Source organism: Diplotaxodon limnothrissa, linkage group LG10 (assembly GCF_057381915.1).
Source record: "Diplotaxodon limnothrissa isolate DT_005_m linkage group LG10, D_limnothrissa_male_GT1.1, whole genome shotgun sequence".
NCBI classification, from domain to species: Eukaryota; Metazoa; Chordata; class Actinopteri; order Cichliformes; family Cichlidae; genus Diplotaxodon; species Diplotaxodon limnothrissa.
Window position 1 is genome coordinate 35434748 of NC_140605.1, and position 25443 is coordinate 35460190.

Genomic DNA, 25443 nt, shown 5'->3' on the forward strand with positions numbered 1-25443 from the left:
AAAGCAAAGCAAACATGTCTGCATCGGTACATGGATGTGAATTTATCTCGTTTCTAATCAGAGCCACACTTAAGTGCAATAAATCATGTAAAAGGTCCAGATAGCTGCACTTAAATAACAGCTAAATAAAACCCAGACGCTCCTCTCGGTGCTTATTATTTTCAATTTCATGTGAGTTTGGCAACGGCGAGAAACTTGGTGTCGTAGTACCATGGACGTCCACTATGGGGCGCTAACGGTCTCATTTCCCCCCATTCGGCAGGTGTCCGTGCTTTTACTTTGAAAGTCGCAACAGGAAGTGCGCGTTTCATTGTTAGAGCGTGTTGACTGTGGTCCTGCTGCCGCTCAGCCTCCTCCCGTCGTCGCCATGGTGCAGATGATGGAGTCGCAGTGCGAGTATTTCATGTATTTCCCGGCGGTGCCGATCACGGACCTGTCCGACCCGGCCCGGTACCGCACGCTGCCCCGCAGGAGCCACCTGTACCTGGGCGAGACCGTCCGCTTCCTGCTGGTGCTGCGCTGCAGGGAAGCCGGAGCGACGCCGACCGAGCACGGCCCGGGTACGTGAGGGAGGGCCGAGGAGAGATGAGTGTACGAGCCTGTGATAGTCAGACAGACGTGAACATGAAAACACGGAGACAGAGTCTGGTGTGGGAGCAGCTGTCACAGAAACCTGCTGAGGCTCCTCCTGTAACGTTAGGATGTTTTCGTGACGTGTCCCGCAGGTGTGCACAGGATATCCTCGTTATGCCGTCTTACATACGTCACGTGTATTTATATGCATGAGTCACGTTAGTCAGGAACAAACAACAAAGCCTCAGCAGTAACGGCCGCACACTCACGGTTAACCCTTTGTCTGCATTTATGGAGGTCATACCTGCACCACCCAGAAACCTCCACCTGACTGTTATGGCCGCGCAGTTTAGGTCAAAGCAGGCTCAACGTCTGCGGTAACAGAGCACGAGAAACTAACACATCCAGACAAATGCATTCATTAAACCTGCGCTTGGCCAGCAGTAGATACGAGCTTCAAACGAAACCATGTAGGTGCAGAGCGGGACTCACATACAATGAACCAGAGTTAAACTCCTGAGATGATCCGGCCGGGGGACCCGTACTGATCCAGGACCAGAACATCGCTCAGTACCCAGCAAACTGGAGCTGAGACGGTAAAATCCCAGCAGCCATGATGGATCAACGCAGGGCTGAAATGCTACTGTGCAAAAAGCAAGTTCAGTTACTGGGAAACGAAGCAGCAAAAAGATGCAGTAAAACACATTTAAATAGAATAAAATATCGTATGAAACAGGACCATACCTGCCTTAAACACCTGCACAGATGGGGCCGCAAACACGAGCTACTGTAGGACCGCAGCTCCACCTGCAGGGATGAAATCCCACAGCTCCAACACGGCTGCAGCACTGAAACAGGAAAAGATGTGAAGGTTCAAAGAGTGAGCGCTGCCACTGAAACAAAGAACCGTTTGGGGAATTTGTTTTCGCTTAACTTTGTTAGTCATTTTCTCAGAAGTCTGAGTTACAGAGTCAAACTCTTCAGACTTTTGTACTTAAAAATGTTTCTTTGGGTGTAAAAAGGCTTCCTTAAGTCTGGAGCAGAGCTGTCTCTTCCAGCAGGGGGCGCTGATGGCACCGCGGCAGGTTTTGGGACGGAATCGGCCAGCAGCCGGGCGTGGAGGGAGCTGGCCGGATCTCTGTGCGCCGTGGCGAGCGTGAGTCCGGGTGAGAGCAGTCGTCACCGAGGCAACCACCATCAGCATCACCACGACTACCAGAGCAGCGGGGACGAGGCCAACGAGGACGGCGAAGAGGACTACATCGCGGCGGCCGAGGCCGCCATCGCTGCGCTGGGCAGCAGGGTGGACTCCCGGTGCCGGAGCTTCAGGGACTGCAAACCTCTGCTCATCCACAACTCCTCTGGGACGGCGTCGAGGGAGTTCCGCAGGGCGCCCGTCCAGGTAGACGCGCACCTTTACCTGTCTTTGATACGGCGCTCCTCTCTCCAGCTGTTAGATTAAGATCCTCAGAGGCGATGCTTTCCTCTCAGGCGCCATGATGTGTTTGCTCCTCCCTGTCAGTCTCCTCTAGATGAGCCAGTGGTCCTGACGGATGAGGTCATCTTCCCGCTCACCGTCTCTCTGGACAAACTGCCCGTCAGCACCCTTAAAGTCAAGGTCCGCCTTCTTCTGGACGCAGATATCTGGTGTTGTGTGAAGACTTTGAGTCGTAGCTGCTTCGCGCAGTAATTTTGCTCCATGTGCATTCAGGTGATGGTCACGGTGTGGAAGAAGGAGGCGGAGAAAGTGGAGGTGCAGGAACTCGGCTACCTGAGCGTGCTGCAGCAGAGAGAGCCGACGCACACCTTCAGACACGACCTGAACACCTTCAAGGCTCAGGGTAGGCACTGAATGCTTCATGGGAACGCCGCGGGTAGACAGACCGCTCCATTAACCCTTTAGAGCCGGTCGGAGCGGGCACGCTCTGTTTTACGTAACTATTTTTAAATCCCGGTAGCTCTGCAACCACGTGAGCTAGCACAATAATTTTTTTTGCATATGAAACCGGAGGAGTTGTACTTACATCTGATGCCATCAGCTTGTCCTCGGTCACAGTTTCCTTCCACATAAAGCTTTGCAAAAACTGCATAAAAAGCTCTTGCAGGAACTAAAACATAATATTCCAGAAACACGCTTTGCCGATCCGATCAGCTGTTCGTAACACTTCCTACGTTGGAATAGACGTCAGCGCGAACTTTTGCATGTCCGCCATTACCTGCCCGAAACCGGAAGTGACGTCATTTTTGCGGAAATGTAGTTGTTTTTTTTTTACCATCAGGGCCTCATGAGCCTATACTGCTCTTTTTAAAAGTTATCTTTGACTTTATAACTTTCTGTGTCTTTTCTGGGATGCTGAGGACTCATATTGCACTGCTGGAAATAGTTTATTTTGATGCACATGCTGCTTTTTTGCAAATTTTCTTTATAATATTTTTTTTCCTGCAGTGTATAAAAATTGGTGTATTTCAAAAAGAAAACTATGAAGACACTCAAAATAAATTTCCTGTGGTGGGAAACTATTTTGTGCAACTTTTTTGTATTTACAGTTTTGAGGGATAAGACTCTTAAATTTCTCTAACTAGAAATATATGTTAAAATATATGTTATTGCACTTTTTTGCAATTTATGTAATTACTATGCACTTAATGCAGACATATTATTAAAATCTGGGCTATAATGGTTGTATTGATGTATAGCAACTTGAAATGCTCCCAAAAATGGCTCCACAGCAGGTAAAAATATGATATAAGCTTTGGTGGACTTGGTTCTATGGTCGGTCTTAAAGGGTTGAACATGAGCCACAGCCGGGGCTGAGAGGAAGCAGGTGGGAACAGCGCGCACCTGACAGTGACTCACACAGGTGACGATGAGAACAAACAAGATGCAACAGGAAAGTAACCTTCAAAATAAAACAGGAAGTACTGAACAATTATGAATCAAAGTAACGGGATGACGAGACATTTAATCATTATTTATTTTTGATGTCTGGCTCTCTTCCACAGCAGGGGGTCACGTGAGTGTGGGGGGGTGTTATTGTAGGCTCTGCCTGACAGCTGCTCGAGGTGACACCACCTGAGTCGTTAGCAGAGCATCCGTCTAGATTTCAGTAAATCAAGATAAATGCTGTAACAGTAAAAAACAATCAATGACGGAGGTCAGTTATGGACATATGATCAGTTTCATTGATCAGTCAGGAGTTAAATCAGCTCCTTCACTTCCGGCCTCCTCGGCTCCTGAGTCGCCTGAGATGGGGTGGGACCCATTTCCTGCTCCGTCCTCGCCTCTGAGAGCCTCGCTGAGGTTCCCACACTGAGGGCGGGACTGTTTTATCCTGATAAACAGAATTTTAATGATTTTATAAGATGTCACGTTGTCCTCTGGGAGGTTTAACACAGCTTCTGATCCACAGTGAGCACCACCCTGACCGTCCTGCCGCCTCCAACCGTCCGCTGCAAGCAGATGACTGTTTCTGGAAAACACCTCGCGGTCTTAAAAGGTACAGAACGCTCTTCATCATCACTGTGATGTCACTGTGGTGACCGATGCTTGCATGTCAGGGAAGCCTCCAAGCTAAGCGACATAAACCCAGCTGTGTGCTGCGACATGAAGCTGAACAGGGCGGCGATCAGCAATAGATGCATCACCTCCTTTAACCTGACGTCCAGCATGCCAGCGCACCGCCGGCACGCCGAGGCGTCGCTGAGCCCCGTGAAACGGTCGAGTCTCTGCTCCGTGGTTGTGACTCTGATCAGCAGGATGATGTAGGAATATTTTGGTATTTAATCTAAAAGCACCAGCAGAGGGCGCTGTTTTTTAAATCCTCGTTAATTAAAGGCCGAAATGAATCCGTAAATAAAATAAAATCGATTCAGTTGCTTGGTTGCAGTGGTTTGATTCCAACTGTGATTCTGTTTCCTGTCCCGCTGTCAGTGCTGAACGAGTCTTCTCAGGAGGAAGTGAGTGTTCGGGATGTTCGCATTTTACCGAACCTCAACGCCTCCTACCTTCCCGTGATGCCCGACGGCTCCGTGCTGCTGGTGGACAACGTGTGGTGCGTATACGACCCGTTCAAATGGTTTGTGCCCAGAGTTCAGAAGGCGCCGCCGTGGCTGCTGCTGTCTCTGCGTGTTAGTTATGACTTTGTGTTTGTTACATTGTATTTAATGACAGTGTTGTGTATACCTTGTTACACTGTGTTGGATTTTTATCATTTGTATCATTGCAGATAGTTTTTAGTAATGATGCTACTTTGTGTTATACTCAATTACTTTGAGTTTCTGGGACTTTGTTCGTAAAACGAGTTGTTGTGCAGTCAGATTGTGTGTTTGTGCGATGCTCCTGAATGTCTGTATTTGTTGTTCTTCGCTCTGCAGTCATCAGTCCGGTGAGGTCGGCATGGCGTCCTTCTGCCGGGTGGACAGCCTGGCCTGCCGTCTTCCCAGCATGCTCAGCGCTTTGGAGGAGCACGACTTCCTGTTCCAGCTGCACCTCAACGACATGCCGCAGGACGACTCCAGTGAGGTGCGTTCGTGTTGCGTTGTGTGTTTTATAGTTTGGTGCACAGTGCGCTCTGGTGACGTGACAGTTTGTGTTCTCCTCGTGATTTCCTGAAGAAGGAAAAGTAAACGACGTGTTTCTGTGAACGGCTGTGTCAGCGCAGGATTTATTAGGACTTTGAGGACGGACACACTGTAGAGCAGCTGTGACGCGACGGTCGTTCCTGCATTAATGCGTCCTTTACTTATTTCGCTGCTGTCAGCATGTGTGTGCTTGTGTTCAGGGGCTGGAGGTTCCTCTGGTCGCTGTGCTGCAGTGGTCAACTTCCAAGATGCCTTTCACCAACTGCATCTACACCCACTACAGGTAAGGCTGGATGAAACGCTCCACACGTGCTGTGTTAGTCTTGGTAAGAGATATCCAGGCTCGGGGCTGCAGACCTCTGCTGTGGCCACCAGGAGCGACGGGAAACATCTCCGTGCATCCGGACATACACTGAACAAAAATATAAACGCAACACCTTTGTTACTGCTCCCATTCCCCATGGGATGGACGTAGAGACCTAAAATTCATTCCAGATACACAATATAACCATCCCTCCCAAACAGTGGTCACAAATCAGTCCAAATGTGTGGTAGTGGGCACATCTGCTATATTGAGATAATCCATCCCACCTCACAGGTGTGCCACATCAGGATGCTGATCTGACATCATGAGTAGTGCACAGGTGTACCTCAGACTGCCCACAACAAAAGGCCACCCTGGAATGTGCAGTTTTGTCTCACAGCAAAATGCCACAGATGCCACAAGCAATGAGGGAGCGTGCAACTGGCATGCTGACAGCAGGAATGTCAACCAGATCTGTCGCCCGTGCATTGAATGTTCATTTCTCAACCATAAGCCGTCTCCACAGGCGTTTCAGAGAATATGGCAGCACATCCAACCGGCCTCACAACCGCAGACCTCGTGTAACCACACCAGCCCAGGACCTCCACATCCAGCAGGTTCACCTCCAAGATCGTCTGAGACCAGCCACCCAGACAGCTGCTGGAACAATTGGTTTGCACAACCAAACAATTTCTGCACAAACTGTCAGAAACCGTCTCAGGGACGCTCAACTGCATGCCCGTCGTCCTCATCGGGGTCTTGACCTGACTCCAGCTCGTCGCCGTAACAGACTTGTGTGGGCAAATGCTCACATTCGATGGCGTCTGGCACGTTGGAGAGGTGTGCGCTTCACGGATGAATCATGGTTCACATTGTTCAGGGCAGATGGCAGCTGAGAATGTCCCAGTTCTTGCATGGCCAGCATACTCACCGGACATGTCACCCATTGAGCATGTTCGGGATGTGCTTGACCGGCGTATACGACAGCGTGTACCAGTTCCCACGAATATCCAACAACCTCGCACAGCCATTGAAGTGGAGTGGACCAACATTCCACAGGCCACAATTGACAATCTGATAGACTCCATGCGACGATGTGTTGCACTGCATGAGGCAAATGGTGGTCACACCAGATACTGACCGGTTCTGGGTCCCCAGACCCCCAATAGCGCAAAAAACTGCACATTCCAGGGTGGCCTTTTGTTGTGGGCAGTCTGAGGTACACCTGTGCACTACTCATGATGTCAGATCAGCATCCTGATGTGGCACACCTGTGAGGTGGGATGGATTATCTCAATATAGCAGATGTGCCCACTACCACACATTTGGACTGATTTGTGACCACTGTTTGGGAGGGATGGTTATATTGTGTATCTGGAATGAATTTTAGGTCTCTATGTCCATCCCATGGGGAATGGGAGCAGTAACAAAGGTGTTGCGTTTATATTTTTGTTGAGTGTATTTCCTGTCCAGCAGCAGGACGACACAGCGTTTAGTGTTTTTCCTGCTGCTTCTCTAAATGACCCGCCGTCCTCCCTCCCCTCCACTCAGGTTGCCCAGTATCCGTCTGGACCGGCCGCGCTTCGTCATGATGGCCAGCTGTCCGAGCACCGTCAGGGTGAAGGAGCACTTCAAGGTCAAATACGTTCTTCTCAACAACCTGCAGGACTTCCTGGCTGTGCGGCTCGTCTGGACTCCAGAGGGTCAGCGAGTATTTTGATTCATGTTTGATTTTTTGAAAAAATCCACCCTGCAGCTGTTTGAAAGGAAACCTGTGAGCGGGTTTGTTTCTGGGACGCATGGCAGTCTGTGGGGACTCAGCCTCTAGTGGACGTTAGGGGGAGTGCAGGCTGATGGTGCTTTGTCCAGCTGGTTCTGGTTGTGTTCTCCTCGTGGATGGAGACGGTTCTCTGGACCAGTTTCAGGAGAATCGCGCCGCTCTCTGTCAGTCGTGGTTCAGACCGAGTAATGTGTTGTTTGCTTGCTCGCTCAGGTCGAGGTCAGGGGGAAGACGCAGCGCTGTCTGCCGTGGTCTGTCACACCCCTCTCAGTAACCTGGGTCACTGCCGCAAAGGAAGCACTCTGTCGTTCAGCGTGGCCTTCCAGATCCTCAAACCAGGACTGTACGAGGTACGCCGAGCTTTGAGCGCCTGCTTCCTTATCTCGCCCGCTCACACGGGACGTCATGTTTTCTCCTGTCTCTGCAGCTGAGTCAGCACATGAAGTTAAAGCTCCAGTTCACAGCGTCGGTGTCCAACCCTCCACCCGACGCCCGGCCCCTGTCACGTAAGCTCTGAGCAGGAAACAAACACAAAAGGCTTTGACCTGCGTCTGTTCTGATTTCTGTGTCGTGTCGAAAACCATCCAGGTAAAAACAGCCCGTCCAGCCCGGCGGTTCGAGACCTCCTGGACCGACACCAGGCCAGTCTGGGGCGCTCTCAGTCCTTCTCCCACCAGCAGCCGTCTCGGTCCCACATCATGAGGTAACTTTAGTAACTTCAGCTTCATATCACATCGAGTATGTCGTTTAATCTTATCTGTGTGCGACAGGACGGGCAGCGCCATGGAGCGACGGGCCATCACGCCTCCCGTTGGCTCTCCGGTCGGTCGGCCGCTCTACCTGCCGCCGCAGGACAAGTCGCTGCTGTCGCTGGACAAGATCGCCAAGAGGGAGTGCAAAGTCCTGGTGGTGGATCCTGTCAGCTAGGCAGCGAGAGGAGAGGCTTTTATTTTGATAGAGAAACGCTCACGAGAAGAGATGACAAAGAAGCTGACTTCATGTTACTGCAGGAAACACCCCTGTGTTTGATCAGCTGACCAATCAGAACAACGAGGAAGAAGTTCATCCTTCAGCTGAAATATTTCATGTTTTATTGTATTTAAAGACACGTTGGGTTTTCCAGCTCGTTTCCTGGAAGCGTTCTTTAAAGTTTTATCTTATATTTATCTTTAAAGCATCGTCCAGATGGAGCCACTGAATCGTTTTATGCTCCAGGTGTGTTTTACAGGATGAAAGCTGCAAACACGCAGCTCAGCTCCACAAAGAGCTGAAGAACTGAGAATTTATTTTACATTGTTTAGTAAAGTTTCCAGGAAATGAGCTGGAAAGTGCCAAACCTGCAAAATAAAGTGTTAGCTTTTTACTTCTGTGTTATTTTCAGGGTAAAAGACATTACAGGTTAAAAACGTATTAACCTGAGGACAGTCACAGTTAACGTTTTCTTTCAGTGTTATTTCCTCCATCGCGTCACAAACGGTAACTTCAGCAGAATGTTGCTAATAAAATGAATGTAATGGTCCAGGCTGTTGTTGTGAGTCTGCAGACACCCGGAGCTCCCTCACAGCGTCCCTCTGAGGACACTCAGCCTTTTATTAAAGAGCAGCACGAGTCTGCCGCCTTGCTCACGGTGTTCTGGTTCATCCTGGTTATTAACTGGTGCACATTAGCAAGACAAACTCATGAAAACTCGGGAATTCAGCTGGGATGCAGGCAGGAATCTCCAGCACTCAACCTGGGAAAACAGTTTTTTTCTGGTTTTGGCTATACTTGATGTTTTTAGGGGAGGGGCTACTGTGTCAGCGGTAGCTCCTCCCACTCCAGGTAATAACAGGGACCATCATTGCGTTAATTTATCGCAGTTCTTGGTTTATCATTAGTGAAACAATAAGCTACCAGCGAGGACACAGATGTAGCCAGAGTGTATCTGCTGTCACTGATAAAAATCAACACATGAGAAGAAATGAGCGTTTCTTTAACGTCAGAGGTCACATGATGCACCCAGGCATTTGATTGGCTCTGCTCTGTTCTCTGTGTACTTCTACGTTCTTGAAGACATTTCATCCAAGAAGCTTTTGCAGATCAGGAAGGATCTCAAAACTGGACTGCAGACAGTTGGCGTCACTAGCCCCGCCTCCGTTCAAAGATGGCCGTTCACAGTGGACATAGGCTGTAGCTGTGTCCCAAAACGTCGGCTGCATCCCCCGGAGGCCGCATTTGAAGGCCGATTACGTCACAGCCAGACGACAAAGGCTGTCCAAATTCGTAGACTCCTTCAAATGCGTCCTTCATTTCCCCGAATTCGAAGGATGGGTCGGGTGTGTCCTTCGTGGCCCACCATATCCCAGAATTCATAGCGCGGCCCAGCCAAATTTCAGCTGCCAACAATGGCGGCCGCTACTAAGTTTTAAAATTACTCTTATTAATCTTTCTGGGTCACAAAATAAACTTTTAACATATATTAAGGTGAGAGTGTATCTGTGTAAACTTCAAATATCTGCTCGGTTTATCAAGACACCACATATTTGCCAAAGTGCTTCGACGTTTTCGGAGACGTCTGTTACCCACCCGCTCGATAGCGAGCCGGGGGGTTCAATGGTCACTCCAGCTGGCGAGAGCAGCGGACTCCCGGCTTCATCGTTTTCAGACCCCCGCTCTTTTGCTACTCAGGTTATATATGATATAAGTCACTCGGATAACTTAAAAATGTAATTATTAGCCTTTTTTTCTGTTTTATTTGTTCCGGAGTAAATCGGTTCTGCTGAGATCAAAGTTATTAGATTAAATACAACTCTATTAATCCATCGGGTTGGTTCCTCTGGGCTTTTCTCACAGCTGAATAAACGTGAAACAGAAAACTGATTAAACAGAAGTGTGAGACGGTCGAGAGTTTACACCAGTGTCCTGTTAGACAGCAAGGAGCAGAGGCAGAGTTTATTAAACTCCACCGAGACAGCGGTGACGCAAATCTGAAGGCTAGACCGTCCCATTTCACAGCCTCGCACTTCCGGCCTCCTTGGTCTTTGCAGGACCCGGCCCACGTAGACTAAGAAGGCCGGGTCCTCTGAAGGATGCAGCCGAGGGTCTGCAGCCTGAAAGGCCGCATTTTAATTACGTAACTGCGACAGACGAAGGCTGTCCCAATTCAAAGGCTGCTTGAAATGCGGCCCTCAAATGCGTCCTTCATTTCCCTGAATTTTAAGGACATGGCGGTGTAGACTTCGTGGCCCAACATATCCCAGAATGCATAGCGTGGGTATGGATAATTTTGCTGAAAAAAAACGGTGGATGAGGGGCGCCCGAAGAGTAAACTTTAAGTAAGTACTGAATATTTTGTCACTTATTTATGTGCAAATGTTTAATAACGAAGAACATTAAACATTACTGTTGGCCACATGTCGGCAAAGTCATGTGACGTTAGTGACGTTTGTACTAACTTGGTTTTAAAGCCTTTACTTCAAAATACACGCCGTTCAATAGCTGAGCTTAATCACAGAATGATCAAAGCTCATGTAGAAACAAACAAATGAACAAAAGATTGTCTCCTTCATTTCTGTCAAACACAGCTGTATGACACGTTTCCAGCTGTTAGTATCATGGTTGCTAGGCAACCTGGGCAGCGCGACAGAGGCTAGACCGTCCCATTTCACAAGCCTCGCACTTCCGGCCTTAGCGGTCTTTGAGTACGTGGTGCTTGTGGACGTTAAGGCTGCAGACCCTGAATTGGGATACAGCCTTTGATGCTTCTTTCACTCCTCTGTCTTCTCTGTCCAACATGTGGACATTGGCATCCTCAAAGAGTGACCTTTGACCTTTAGATGCAGATGGTTTAGGGCATAGGTGTCAAACTCTGGCCCGCGGGCCAAATTTGGCCCGCAGCCTAATTACATTTGGCCCGCGAAGCCACACCAAATTACTATCAGAGCTGGCCTACTGCTATTATACAGCTAATATATATATTGTTTAGTATTAAGCTTTGCTTGTTCCATATTCAGTTTTCCAGCAAAACGTGTTTGAGTCCATAAGAAAAGATTCATTCTTATATCTGGAGGAAGATTTTGTTTCAATAAATATTAATGTTAGCCCGCGACTTTGTTCCAGTTTTGAATTTTGGCCCACTGTGTGTTTGAGTTTGACACCCCTGGTTTAGGGGTTGACAGTATTGTTCAGTTTGTTTCTGATCCTCCTTCGTTGGTGTTTGATCTTGTTTTCTGTGCGTCTTTGCTGATTTGATGAAAGCCCCGTTGGGATAACCACGTGTTTCTTTACATGTGTTCCTTCTGTTTCCCTTCTGGTTCCAAGTTTGACAATTTTATCTATTTGTATTCAGTTAGGACATCATTGTGATGATTGGCTGTTACACTAATGTCACTTCACACCACACGTTTGCCTGTTTGAAACAGGAAAATAATGCAAACAAAAAGAGATAAAAGCTGTTTCTTAGTACTTGTTGCTGCTTCATGTTCTGTGTGATAGTTTCCATCGAATTCACCAGAATCTGCAAAGCTTGTGACTTCCAGTGATGGACGACAGACTAACTAAAACAAAAGCCTTCCCTTTACGTGCAGTAAGACTTTAGACCAGTGGACGTCCTGCAGGGACACTCAGTACTGACCGCCACCACACACAAAGATACACAGGGTAAAGATAGACAAAAGTGGAAAAGCATCAGCAAAGTTTGAACAGTGTGTTTAATACATGAGTGAAACATCAGGTCTGTGGATGGTTTTGGTTTTCAGAAGATCGATTACAAAAACAGGACGTGGATCCTTAAAGTCCACGCCTTTATTCTCTGATTGGACGAGAGTAGAGTTTCATGACTCATAGTTCAAAGTAATCCTTATTTGTACAGAGCCTCAGTGGAGCGCCGCTCTTTGTGACATCATACAGAGCTGACAGTGAAAAAAGTGAAACCTGAGTTTTAGAGCAGTGTGAAGCCCGACGTCATGACCTGTAACAGCATGTATACTAGGGCTGCCACGATTAGTCGACTAGTCACGATTACGTCGACTATCAAAACCGTCGACGACTGATTTAATAGTCGACGCGTCGTTTGAAGCTTTGTAAGATCACAAAAGCCGCAGGAATAAGTAGCAGGATTTAAGAGTGTAATAACGGACTGAAACAGAAGATGGCAGCACTGCATGTACAAGGATGCCAGCTGCCGTTAAACCCCGAAGAAGAAGCAGCTGTGTCCCAGAATTCATAGCGCGGCCCAGCTCAGTTTCCAACAATGGCGGCAGCTGGTTAGTTTTAATATTACTCTTATTATTCTTTCTGGGTCACAAAATAAACGTTTAACATATTTTCAGATGAGAATGTAGCTGTGTAAACCTCAAATATCTGCTCAGTTTATCAGGACACCGCATATTTTCAAAAGCGCTCCGACGTTTTCGGAGACGTCTGTTACCCACTAGCTCGATAGCTAGCCGGGGGCTAGGCTAACTAGAGCCGTGAGAACACCGGACTCCCGGCTAATCGTTTTCAAACCCACCGCTGTCTTTCGCTACTCAGGTTAAACATGATATATGAGTCACTTAGATAACTTAAACATGTTATCGTTTGGCTTTTTTTAGTATTTTATTTGTTCCTGAGTAAATCGGTTTGGCTGAGATTAAAGTTTTTACACAGCTGAATAAACATCAAGCAGACAGCTGATCATCAGAAGTGTGAGATGCTCCAGAATTTACTCCGGTGTCCTGTTATATTTTAGATAGAAGGAGTTTATTAAACTTCACCGAAACAATCTGCAAATTTCATTACAATTTTATAAACTATCATCTTGTCTTTATTTTTAGTTAGCACCTGAAACACTTAAAGCTGTAAGCTAATGATAGTTATATAAGAGCAGATGCTGCTGGTGCAATAAGCTGTATGGATGATGATCTGATTAGTGACTAATCGCAAAAATAATCGCTGACTAGTCGACTATCAAAATAATCGTTTGTGGCAGCCCTAATGTATATGATGTGTTATTAGCTTCTATTTTGGATTGGCTTTCATCATATAAACCCCCTGAGAATAAAACAGGCTGCATGTAAAATCCTTAAAGGGCTCATTTTACATAAAGATTGTTACCTTCAGTTCTTTCTTATGCTCGTAGTTCTGGACATAATTCTGAGAGCAGGACTTTTACTCAAAGCTTTCTTTGAGTTTCTGTTGGTACTTGAAGGAGAAATAAACTCAGAGTATCCACAAATCTAACTGTGACAAAAACAGGCACCGAGGCAGTCAATGCACAAAGCCTGACGTTATTGGTCGAATATTCAGCCACGCGCATGAGAAGGAGTACAGCTGACAGTGCCTCCTCTGTTTCTGACTAGCTTCATTTCCAGCTGACAAAGATGCCTGTGAAGGTCATCGTAGTCTCAGGAGCTTGGAAAGAAAAGCGTCTGGATGTTTCCTCCGACAAGATTGTCCTAAACACAAACTTAACAACGTAGTGCATGCAGCAGAGAGCACCAAGGAATGCTCCGACCTTTACATTGGAGAGACTTCATAAACAAATGGCACAACATGGAAGAGCCACCTCCACGAGACAAGACTCAGGGGCCCATTCAATTCAATTTTATTTACACAGCGCCAAATCACAACAACAGTCGCCTCAAGGAGCTTTATATTGTACAGTAGATCGTACAGTAATGCATAGAGATAAAAACCCAACAATCATATGACCCCCTATGAACAAGCACTTTGGCGACAGTGGGAAGGAAAAACTCCCTTTTAACAGGAAGAAACCTCCAGCAGAACCAGGCTCAGGGAGGGGCGGGGCAATCTGCAGTGATTGGTTGTCCATCTGCATCTAAAGGTCAAAGGTCACTCTTTGAGGACACCAATGTTAACATTGTGGACAGAGAAGACAGATGGTTTGAAAGAGGAGTAAAAGAGGCCATTTATGTCCACTGTGAGCGACCATCTTTGAACAGAGGCGGGGTTTACGACATCAACTCTCTGCCATCTATAATCCAGTTCTGAGATCCTTCCCAGACGCCTTAACGCCCACTCACATCCTGGGCCATCTGACCTCAGGAAATCACATGATAAGGTGGGGCCAGGTTTCACAATGAACACACCCGAAACTCTGGCTGATTGGGACCCACACCCAGTTTCACACCTTGGCTCAGGCGATTAGAGGATCATCAGGGGGTCCTTTTGTCCCTCTGTGGGGGGAAACTCCCACTGAGCTTAAATCTGGGACTCTCCACCATTTGACCTTAGAACTGAAGAAGCTTCTCGGATGAGAGGTGAAACGTCTTCTTAAGGTCAAGATGATTTCTTTCCAAGCTCCTTAGACATTAGAATAGAGACTTACTCTAATATTTAAACTCGTGTACTCATGTAACACAGTGTGAGCTCACACCAAGTCACTTCATTGACGCCAAACAAAGTAATTTGGTGAGCTCACAAAGCAAGACATTAATTTCATCGTGAGTCCTTCACCAGAGTCGGAGAACATCTGAGTTTAAGGCGCGTTACAGTCACCTCGAAGAAAAGAAAAAAGTTAGTACGTGAAAAATGTTGCGGTTTGAAGAGAAGTATCCCAGCAGAAACGATTAGTCCGTCACATGATCAGATTTAAAAAACAGGAACGATTATCGATAATTAGGTAGGTGCATGGAGAGGTTTTTTTCCTGTTGGAAATGATGATCGCAGGTGAGGACGATGACAGTTACTAAATGGCCACGCTGTTCTCGATGCGCTCGGGGCTCAGGTACGGATACGGCAGCTCCAGCTGGCTGTTACGCTCTGCGATGGCGTCAGAGATGTCCCGGAGCTGTGCCTGCACCTCCTCCAACAGCCTGCGGTGAGCGTCCTCCCTGAAAATAGCCTCCTTGTAGTGACAGAGAGGAACCTACAGGGGGACACACACAGATTTAATCTTCAAAAACGTGACAAATAACGAGACGCATTACAATGATTTGAAATGAAAATGATCAGAAAGAGAACCTCAGAGGAGGTGCAGAGGGTCGGAGTGACAGGAGGATGGTGGGATAGGAGGAGATGGAGGCAGTGATTGGCTGTGGTGTCCGAGGAGGAGGAGGAAGACAAAAGAAAAAGCTTATGAAGAAGAAAAAATGTAAATGATGAAAAAGAAGAAGATGACAAAGATTTTGAAGAGGAGGAGTTGAGGAAGAAGTGAGTGTAAATGTTTTATGAGGAGTGGGCGGAGCCTCACAAAGTCGATGGCTGGCTGCGACAGCCCATTCAGCGCCATCAGGACGCGGCACGTCGTGTTCACATCTGGCAGGAAGGACATGATGTCATCTTCTGTGACGGCGCCTTTGACCTGCGGAGGAGGGCGCAACATGGCGACCGGACAGTTTGGCACCCAGAAGGCAAAGTCCAGCTGGAGGACAGCAAGAGAGAGGAGACAAACGTGAGGCGGCGGGACATCCTCAGCAGGAAGCCGCGAGCTTTTCCCATCTCTCGCAGTGGCCGACTCACCTGGGAGAAGTTGACGGCAGCGTGCAGAGCAGAGCAGGAGTAGATGAGCGCGGTGACAAACTTGGCCACTTCTGCTCTGGTGTGAAAGCGCTGAGGGAAACCTGTGCAGAGGCATCATAGTCACAATGTTCAGGTGAATGCATGCGTGCACATGTGTGTGCTGTGGGCGAGGGCGGAGTCAAAAAGAGCTGCTCAGTGTTCCAAGCACATAAATAACAAATGTTAATGAACATAAAAACACATGAACATGGAAAACTATCCTGTGGTCAGCTTTATATAATAACATACATATTTATCTCTAATTATTTAACCACTAAAATCCAAAAGTTTTGCTTTTAATATTATATCATTACATCAAACTATCAATATTTAATACCATACAGTGTCAAACACACATCTGCTCAGTATCATTTTATATTGGTGCAACTTTTCAGATCCTCCTCCGCACAGATCCAAAGGTCGACACAGTTTGATGTCGGGTCCCTCTGCTCGTCCCTGCAGAGCCCCGTGATGCTGTGAGCTGACCTGTTACTCTTACATCCACCGACTGAAGCGCTGCCAGTGCGTGCAGCTCTCCATCAGGAGCTCCACCCCCCACCTACACCTCTATACCTACAGCCATCTCCACTTTACGCTTGCAGTTCCACTGCAGCATGAAAGGAGACTCAGCTCTCTCTAAGAACAACTAGCAGTCATTATCATTATTATATTATCGTGAACTAACTTAACGTGTAAACACAGTTTGCTGACAGAATCGTTTGAAACGGTGCAAAGTGATTTGGAGAAACTGCTAAAACGAACCATTACTGAAGCCGTGAGCGTTGATGTCTGTGAGCCAACCATGGAGCTCGGGGTCACGCTGCACCACGTCGTCTCCATGGTAATACAGTTCCACCCAGCTGGTTACAAACCTGCAACACACACAGATCACAGAGGATCTCCTGTTGCCATCGGATAAAACATTTGCACGAGTGTTCGTGTTTCTCAGGTGTGCTCGTTTACCTGTGCACTGTGTCCCAGATCCTCAGAGCGTCCTGGGCGTAGAAGCTCTGCGGCAGTTTGTCCAAACCGCGGTCGCTCAAGTCTTCGGGGACGCACAGGGTTCGATAGGAAATCCTGGCCGATCCCCTGGAGAGGAGAAGGGGTAATGTCGCCAGACCAGAACCGACAGCCTGGAAGGACGAGACCAGGGAACACAACAGATCTTACTTTGCTTGTTTGTTCTCCTCTTTGTGGTTCCTGTTACTTCCTGCATTTTACCTGATCAAACAGTCCTTTGGAGGCCAGCAGCGACGCTCTGGCCCCGAAGTTTATCTTTAAAGATGTCTTGACGTGTGGCAGTAGCAGCTGTCCATAAAAGAAATGAGAGAAAAGACAGCTCAAGCCATTTAAAAGCAGAAATGATTGGATACAACAATTCTGTTCTCTGATCTCCTGTGGGTGAAGTCGAGCGAGCTGCAGGGGAGCGGGGTTTACCTGGTGCAGTGGGTGTGCATCTGGGAGCTGCCGCAGCGTGGCCACGCAGCACAGCTCTGCCATCATGTGAGTCCGCAGGTAATGTGAGATCAGCTGGTGGCACTGGAAGTCTGCACTGTGAACCCACATCTTAGCCAACAGCCAATCGTAGCCAGAGTCAGAGGGCAGGAAGACCGGGTTCTGAGGGCCAGGTTTCTGCTGCAGCTGAAGGACGGGACCACATTCCCAGGGTGAATGGGCTGAACTTAGACAACAGGATTCCAACTGAAGACAATCGTCACAGTCAGGTTTCTACATAACAAGCAAACCTGGATGGCGATGGGGAGCAGCTGCCCCTGCTGGTTCAGGTGGAGAAGGCACAGCGGGGCGGACAGATACGTCTGCTTTTCATTGATCACGTTGGCTGGAACACCGTCTAGAACCTCGTAGTCCAACAGGTAAATGTTGCCTTTCTGTCACAGCGAACAAACACACTGATTAAAAAGGGCAGCTGCAAATAACGCACAGCTGAAAGTCACAACAGCACACACCTGTAGCTCTTTTTCGAGGGAGGAGCCTTCAGGCAGGAAGGGGCGGAGCATGTCAGAGGTGACAGACAGGTTTGGAGGGAGGTGGCGGGTCTCACGCAGCATGAGAGGGTTGCTGCCGTTCAGACACTGGTAGCCAAAATACCAATCCTCCATCCAATGAGCCTTAACGAACCCTGAGAGACAGAATCAACCATCTCATTATTCTTTGTCACGGAGCCCGATCGCCGAGTCAGGAAGCAAGAAGACTTTATTTGTCACATGCAAGTTGCCCCCCCCCCCGACATTATATACACAACACAGACATCACATGGGGAGACAGGTCGGACACCGGTAGTATTACGGAAAAACACTGAAATATAGACTACAATGGGAAAGTCCAGGAGGGGAAAAAAGAGACCTCTACTCATGCTGGGCTCCTGGGAGGACAGCATGAGAACAGGAAACAAAAAAACTCCTCTGCACAGAAATGTCCACAGCACAGCAATATAGAGCACGTGACCAGCAACAGGGTCGGGTAGGGGGTGTAAGCCGGGGCGCACACAGCCATCCTGCCCAGACCCGCCGTGTCCTCCAGGAGGGAACAAGCATCGAAGGCGTTTGAAAAGGGAGGAGGGATGAGTGCTTATCAGTGTCTGTGTGTGTGTGTCAGCTGAGACAGTGTCCTTCGTCCTGCCAGGCTAAGTAAACAGTCTTCCAGCCAACACAGGTGGCCTTGCATGGAATGGGAAGAACAGACTCAACACAGTCGTTATCAGGGTGTTGTTGTTCGGCTCCAGCCTTGAGCCCACAGCTGGCGCCGAAGGGATAGCCACATGATCATGGTGGTTTTTACTTTAGTGCGAACAACTCATGAGAATTTCAAAGCAGTTCTAACAGTCCAACACTGGTCTCTCAATCTCCCGTTGGAGAGCCGCGAGCTTCGCCATGATGTTATCAAACTTACGCTCCGTGATGTTGTCAGTCTTGTGCTCAAAGAGCCGATTCTGAGAACTCACGATCACAGTGAGCTGCTCCAAGATGTGATCCAATGTACGCTCAGAGGTCTTATTCTGAGTGTTCACAGCAGCCGTAAGCGTCTCCAAGCTCTTAACCATGCTGCACTCAGTGAGCCCATGTTGAGAAGCTGCACCTCGTCCCATCATTTCAATCCCAGCGGGCAGCCTTGTGGGGGTTTGAACAGCCGGTTCCTCTTTCTTAATTCTCCGATAAGTCAGGGCCAAGCCAGCTCCGATCAGCCAGAACCCTGTTACCATGGTTCATAGGTAGATATCTTCAGCGTCCTCGATCCACAGTCCCGCCAGGCACACGATCCTCTGCCACCCGTCCATCGTGTATCCGGCAGGGAAAGTCCCTCCAGGGCACTCAGGCTCACCCGAGCCCAGACTTCTCGTTGAGAAAAGGGTGTCAATAGCATTCAGAGACCAGTTGATCAAATCCATAATTCTCTTTAGGTTTTAGAAACAGACTGTGAGAGAGTGTTCCAGGGAAAGTAATACAAACGAGACAAGACAAGGACATAGAGGCTAAGCAGGGAAGATAAGGGAGAGGAGGAGAGGAGAAAAGTACGACCGCCTTCGCCAAGAGCCAAAGAGGCGATCGGGCTCAAAGAACTACCCACAAACACACTACAAGAGATACAACGCTAAAAAAAAACAATTACAGATGCTCACAAAACACAGAAACCTACAACAAAGCACAAAATAATCAAAAAGACACAAAACTACTAAAACATAAATACAAATGATGAAAGAACGATACAGTAAATACAAGAATAAAGACCCAGAATAACCACAAGGGGAAATAAAAACTTTGCAGCGATGTCCTGTAGCTAGAAAGGTTCAAAAACACAAAGATGAATGAGATGTGCTGCATTGTTTCTTACTGGCGATGCCATTCTGTTGTGCGCTGTAGGTGAAAATCATCTCCAGCTCTGAAAAACTCTTCCAGGACTCGACTCGGGTGGTGAAGCCGTTCAGATAGTACAGGTTAGTAGCCGGACTGAGGACAGAGGGACAAACACAGCTCAAGCCAGCTGGTTCAGACCACATTTCATTCACAATGTGCACCAACTGTTAGCATTCACCTCTTCTGCGTGTAAAGAAGGTTTGGCCCGAGTTCAAACAGACTGTTCACGTCAACGCACTGCGGAGCGCCATCAATGAAGATTCGCCACCTGAACGAGAGACAACCAGTTTTCAAGCTGTCAGTTTCAAATTTTGTAGGATGGGAGACACCAAAAATGGCACATGTCATTCATCTCTGTGTTTTTGAATCATTCTAGAAAACACACACACATATATATATATATATATATATATATATATATATATATATATATATATATACATACAAGGGGCAGTACCCTCCATGGAGAAGGAGGCTAGAGGGCAAGATCAAAGTAGCACGGAGGGAGGTTAGCCAACTAACAGAGTTGCAGAAAGGTGCGACAAATAAGGTGCCTAAGAAATACAGCAAGCTGTCCATACCTGAGGCCTTGGAAACTGCCAAGCAAAGACTCACAGCCTTGGCCAGCCGCTTGAGGAGGTACACCAGAGAGATAGAAGGCAGGAGAATAAACCAGCTGTTCTCCACAGAACCAGCAAAGGTGTACTCTCAGTGGCAAGGGAACAATAAGAGAACAGCACCACCAAGGCTGGAGACGGAGCAATACTGGAAGAGCATATGGGAGAAGGATGCAACCCATAACGGCAATGCTCAGTGGCTAGTGGATCTGAGGGCAGACCACAGCGACCTCCCTGAACAGGGTCCAGTAACCATCACAGTGGCAGATATCCAAGAAAGGGTCTCCAGTATGAAGAGTTGGACAGCACCAGGGCCCGACATGGTTCACGCCTACTGGCTGAAGAAGCTGACTGCACTCCACGAGCGTCTGGCAGCACAAATGAACCAGCTGCTAGTTAACGAGAGACACCCGGAATGGCTAACTGAAGGCCGGACGGTCCTGATCCCCAAGGACCCCAAGAAGGGACCGGTCCCCTCCAACTACCGACCAATAACCTGCCTCAGTACTACATGGAAGCTCCTGTCAGGCATCATATCGGCTAAGATGAACAGGCACATGGGTCAATACATGAGCGGGACACAGAAAGGAATTGGCAAGAATACCAGAGGTGCAAAACACCAGCTACTGGTAGACAGAACAATCAGCCGAGACTGCAAGACCAGACTGACCAACCTGTGCACTGCCTGGATTGATTACAAGAAGGCCTATGACTCAATGCCCCACAGCTGGATACTGGAATGCCTAGAATTGTACAAGATCAATGGGACCCTAAGAGCCTTCATCAGGAACTCAATGGGGATGTGGCGTACAACACTAGAGGCCAACTCCAAGCCCATAGCACAAGTTACCATCAAGTGCGGGATCTACCAAGGAGATGCTCTGTCCCCACTGCTGTTCTGCATAGGCCTGAACCCCCTCAGTGAGATCATTAACAAGACTGGCTACGGATACCGACTACGGAACGGAGCAGTTGTCAGCCACCTCCTGTACATGGATGACATCAAGCTGTATGCCAAGAGTGAACGAGACATCGATTCACTGATCCACACTACCAGGCTATACAGCAATGACATTGGAATGTCGTTCGGACTGGAGAAGTGTAGTCGGATGGTAACAAAGAGAGGGAAGGTAGTCAGAACTGAGGGGATTGAACTACCAGAAGGCAACATTGCAGACATAGAGGACAGTTACAAGTACCTGGGGATCCCGCAGGCAAATGGGAACCATGAAGAGGCCGCTAGAAAGGCTGCAACCACCAAGTACCTGCAGAGGGTCAGGCAAGTCCTGAGGAGTCAGCTGAATGGTAAGAACAAGATCCGGGCCATCAACACATACGCCCTGCCCGTGATCAGGTACCCTGCTGGGGTAATAGGCTGGCCAAAGGAGGAGATAGAAGCCACTGACATAAAGACAAGAAAGCTCCTGACCATGCATGGAGGGTTTCACCCCAAGTCCAGCACCCTGAGGCTGTACGCTAAGCGGAAGGAAGGGGGCCGGGGACTGGTGAGTGTCAGCACCACAGTCCAGGATGAGACAAGGAACATCCAAGAATACATTGGGAAGATGGCCCCAACTGACCGAGTGCTCAGTGAATACCTCAGGCAGCAGAAACCCAAGAAAGAGGAGGGAGACGAGGAACCATCATGGAAGGACAGGCCCCTGCACGGTATGTACCACCGGCAGATAGAGGAGGTGGCTGATATCCAGAAATCCTACCAGTGGCTGGACAAAGCTGGACTGAAAGACAGCACAGAGGCACTAATCATGGCAGCACAAGAACAAGCTCTGAGTACAAGATCCATAGAGGCTGGGGTCTATCACACCAGGCAAGACCCCAGGTGCAGGCTGTGTAAAGATGCCCCAGAGACAATCCAGCACATAACAGCAGGGTGCAAGATGCTAGCAGGCAAGGCATACATGGAACGCCATAACCAAGTGGCCGGCATAGTGTACAGGAACATCTGTGCCGAGTATAACCTAGAAGTCCCGAGGTCAAAATGGGAGATGCCCCCAAGGGTGGTGGAGAATGACCGAGCTAAGATCCTGTGGGACTTCCAGATACAGACGGACAAAATGGTGGTGGCTAACCAACCGGACATAGTGGTGGTAGACAAACAGAAGAAGACGGCCGTAGTGATCGATGTAGCGGTTCCGAATGACAGCAATATCAGGAAGAAGGAACACGAGAAGCTGGAGAAATACCAAGGGCTCAGAGAAGAGCTCGAGAGGATGTGGAGGGTGAAGGTAACGGTGGTCCCCGTGGTAATCGGAGCACTAGGTGCGGTGACTCCCAAGCTAGGCGAGTGGCTCCAGCAGATCCCGGGAATAACATCGGAGATCTCTGTCCAGAAGAGCGCAGTCCTGGGAACAGCTAAGATACTGCGCAGGACCCTCAAGCTCCCAGGCCTCTGGTAGAGGACCCGAGCTTGAAGGATAAACCGCCCGCAGGGGCGTGCTGGGTGTTTTTTTTTTTTTTTATATATATATATATATATATATATATATATATTAGGGGTGCAACGATACACAAAAAAATCACGGTTCGGTTTGATATTTTTTTCGATACAAAAAAATGTTCATGCTTTTTTAATTTGTCATTTATTAAAAGTATAAATATGTATTTAACTCAAAAGTACAGGTTTTAAATTTAATGTTGCTGAAACAACAAAGTAATAAAAAAAATTAATCTATCTGATCGAGAAATCACTCATCTTTGGAAAAGAGAGTGTATTACAGAGAAATGGCTCTTTCCAAAATAAAAGCTATACTATACGCTTCTATACTATTAGCTAACTGCGTTAACGCACTAGTTCCCACCAATGTAATTGAGCATTGCGTGGCACATCCAACATACTGTTTTACTTTTGTCCATGACGCGCTTACCTTCAGGGTCATACGTCACATGAAAACGAAAATAGTTCCAAAGGTCAGATCTGAATGAGGGTGGGGGAGGTTCAATTTGCCATGTTGCAACGAGCTTAGCTTCTGTCTTGCTAGCTTGCGCTGCGCTCAGTGGATCTGCGCTCGACAGTGCAGCCTAGGCGGAGTAGTCAAACGCAGATCCACTGAGTGTTCAACACAGACAGCATCGTCAGAAGGAAAGTTGATGAAATAAATTAAAAATTTTGTATTGTTCATACATATGCGTATGAACCGAAAGCACTGTATCGAACGGTTCAATATCGATACGAGTATCGTTGCACCCCTAATATATACATATGCTTAGCCTCTTGTATATATGTATATATATATGACACGAACAGGCATGGAGACGCTGCGCAACATTCTTTTTTTCAGTATGATACTCTATGATGTCAGAAATAGCATATTCAATTTAGTTTTAATTATACAGCAGCAAATCACAACAACAGTCACCTCAAAGTGCTTTATATTGTAAGAGAAGGCCCTGACAATCATATGACCCCCTGTGAGCAAGGACTTTGGTGACAGGGGGAAGGAAAAACTTCCTTTTAACAGGAAGAAACCTCTGGCAGAACCAGGCTCAGGGAGGGGCGGGGCCATCTGAGTCCACTGTCAGAGGCCATAAGAAGATCATTTGTAACCTTCACTAAAGCTGTTTCTGTGCTGTGATGAGCTCTGAAACCTGACTGAAACTCTTCAAATAAACCATTCCTCTGCAGATGATCTGTTAGCTGTTTGACAACTACTCTTTCAAGGATGTTTGATATAAAGGAAGGTTGGAGATTGGCCTATAATTAGCTAAGACTGCTGGGTCTAGAGATGCTTTTTGAATAAAGGTTTAACTACAGCCAGCTTGAAGGCCTGTGGTACATAGATTATTAGAGATAGTTGATCATATTTAAGATCGAAGCATTAATTAACGGCAGGATCTTCTAGATATTTCAGCCAGTTCTGCTCCAGCCATATGGGTAAAGATAATATAATACCCCATTTTAGCATTCAAGGTCATAGATCAAAGGTCAGATATCAGTGTGCTGTAAACATGTTATCGTGTTTGGATGACACTGGCCGCCCACAGAGTACAGCTCACAAACACTGCGTGCTGCCCCTCTGCAGGACTCCAGGATGTGGCCAGTCAGAGCGCTGTAAGAGGACCAAAGGTAAACCAGCATGCTAACACTGTGACATCAGGTACCTGATGAGCTGCTGCTGATGTTGCAGCTGTCTGAGCCTCTGCTGCTTCAGCTTCTCTTCTGTCTCCTCCTCCAGCAAACACACTGTGGACCAACAACAGGAAGAACTGCTTTTAGATTCAAAGGAAATGATTTGCATGGGCACACCTGCAGGATGATGTGAGGAAATAAAGAGGTTTTTGTGCTTGGGTCCACATGCCTCTGTTTCCTCCTAACGGTCATTAAACGTCACTCACACTTTCCACTCCGGAGCTCCACGTCGCCATCTGCTGGCCGCAGCCATCTGTCGCACAGGAACACCTGTGTTTCTGAGTCTGACCCCTGACTTTTAGACAGCCTGCAGACCTCCACTCTGCTGCAGTGCCAGTCCAGGTTTGGAAATCTGGTCTGAACCTCGAGCCGGAGCCGAACCAGAATCAGGCGACCCAGAGGACTGCTGGCCTGAACCCGGACTGGACACACCTGTGAGCATGACAGGAAGACACCGTCAAAATAAAACTCCAAGTACTGACCATAAACCATGCCCTTCAGTACTCCCAGCGAACGCTACAAATGAATGAATCTCAAAACTCACCGATCCTGGCAGGAGATGACTGTTGCCGTCGGTCACACGGATGGGCGGAGTCTCACCCTCAGAGCCAATCAGGCTAAGCCACAGGTGGCTAAAGGTTCCACAGGTGGGGCCAGGTGAGGTGTGAACGGTCACTTCAAACTCCTGACAGGAAGCCATTATGTTGGGCACGATGGGCACAAAGTTGGACGGCGCCACCTGTTGGCCCGAGTGCAGGTTTGTGAGCCTTTCACCCGCGAATTAATATTTAAGACATGTTGTGACCTGTTTCAGGAGAAACTGATGGAGGAGGTTAAGCTGTTTAAGCCGAATCACCTGACAGACACAAAGACACTTCACCTCTGGCTGGAGGGATGATCAGAGCCTCACGTGGTGAAACGGCCGCTTCAAGAGTCTTTACTGAGGTTTCACCTGAAGCTCACGCTTCCTGTTTTATTTGTGAAGATGAGAATCGCCACCATAACTGTCAGTGTCACTATCATCTCAGGACCATCAGAGCTGCGTTAAGGTTGAGAAAGGCTACAGCGAGGCCCTTAAAGACGTTACA

At 47.9% G+C, this 25443-nt stretch overlaps 2 protein-coding genes across 3 annotated transcripts; one reads left to right on the forward strand and one right to left on the reverse strand.

Annotated features, from left to right (window-relative positions):
- The first annotated feature begins 367 nt into the window (after positions 1–367).
- Positions 368–8165, forward strand: LOC146624854 (trafficking protein particle complex subunit 14-like). Of its 2 annotated transcripts, none has more exons than XM_085364181.1 (13): positions 368–560; positions 1632–1975; positions 2096–2191; positions 2285–2414; positions 3984–4070; positions 4505–4625; positions 4948–5095; positions 5355–5437; positions 7010–7161; positions 7452–7588; positions 7666–7744; positions 7827–7941; positions 8009–8165. In XM_085364181.1, exons 1-13 carry the CDS (start codon positions 368–370, stop codon positions 8163–8165), a joined length of 1842 nt encoding a protein of 613 aa, XP_085220307.1. The 2 variants fall into 2 exon arrangements, with proteins under 2 accessions (XP_085220307.1, XP_085220308.1); XM_085364182.1 differs by having other exon boundaries at positions 1635–1975.
- A 6742-nt stretch (positions 8166–14907) lies between these two features.
- On the reverse strand, positions 14908–25055 carry LOC146624855 (hydroperoxide isomerase ALOXE3). The gene is made up of 14 exons (XM_085364183.1): positions 24900–25055; positions 24562–24787; positions 24328–24409; positions 19770–19859; positions 19569–19684; positions 17687–17859; positions 17465–17608; positions 17157–17360; positions 16941–17027; positions 16683–16852; positions 16482–16591; positions 15681–15781; positions 15412–15582; positions 14908–15087 (listed from the first exon to the last, which is right to left on the reverse strand). Exons 1-14 carry the CDS (start codon positions 25053–25055, stop codon positions 14908–14910), a joined length of 2010 nt encoding a protein of 669 aa, XP_085220309.1.
- Between the last annotated feature and the right edge of the window lie 388 nt (positions 25056–25443).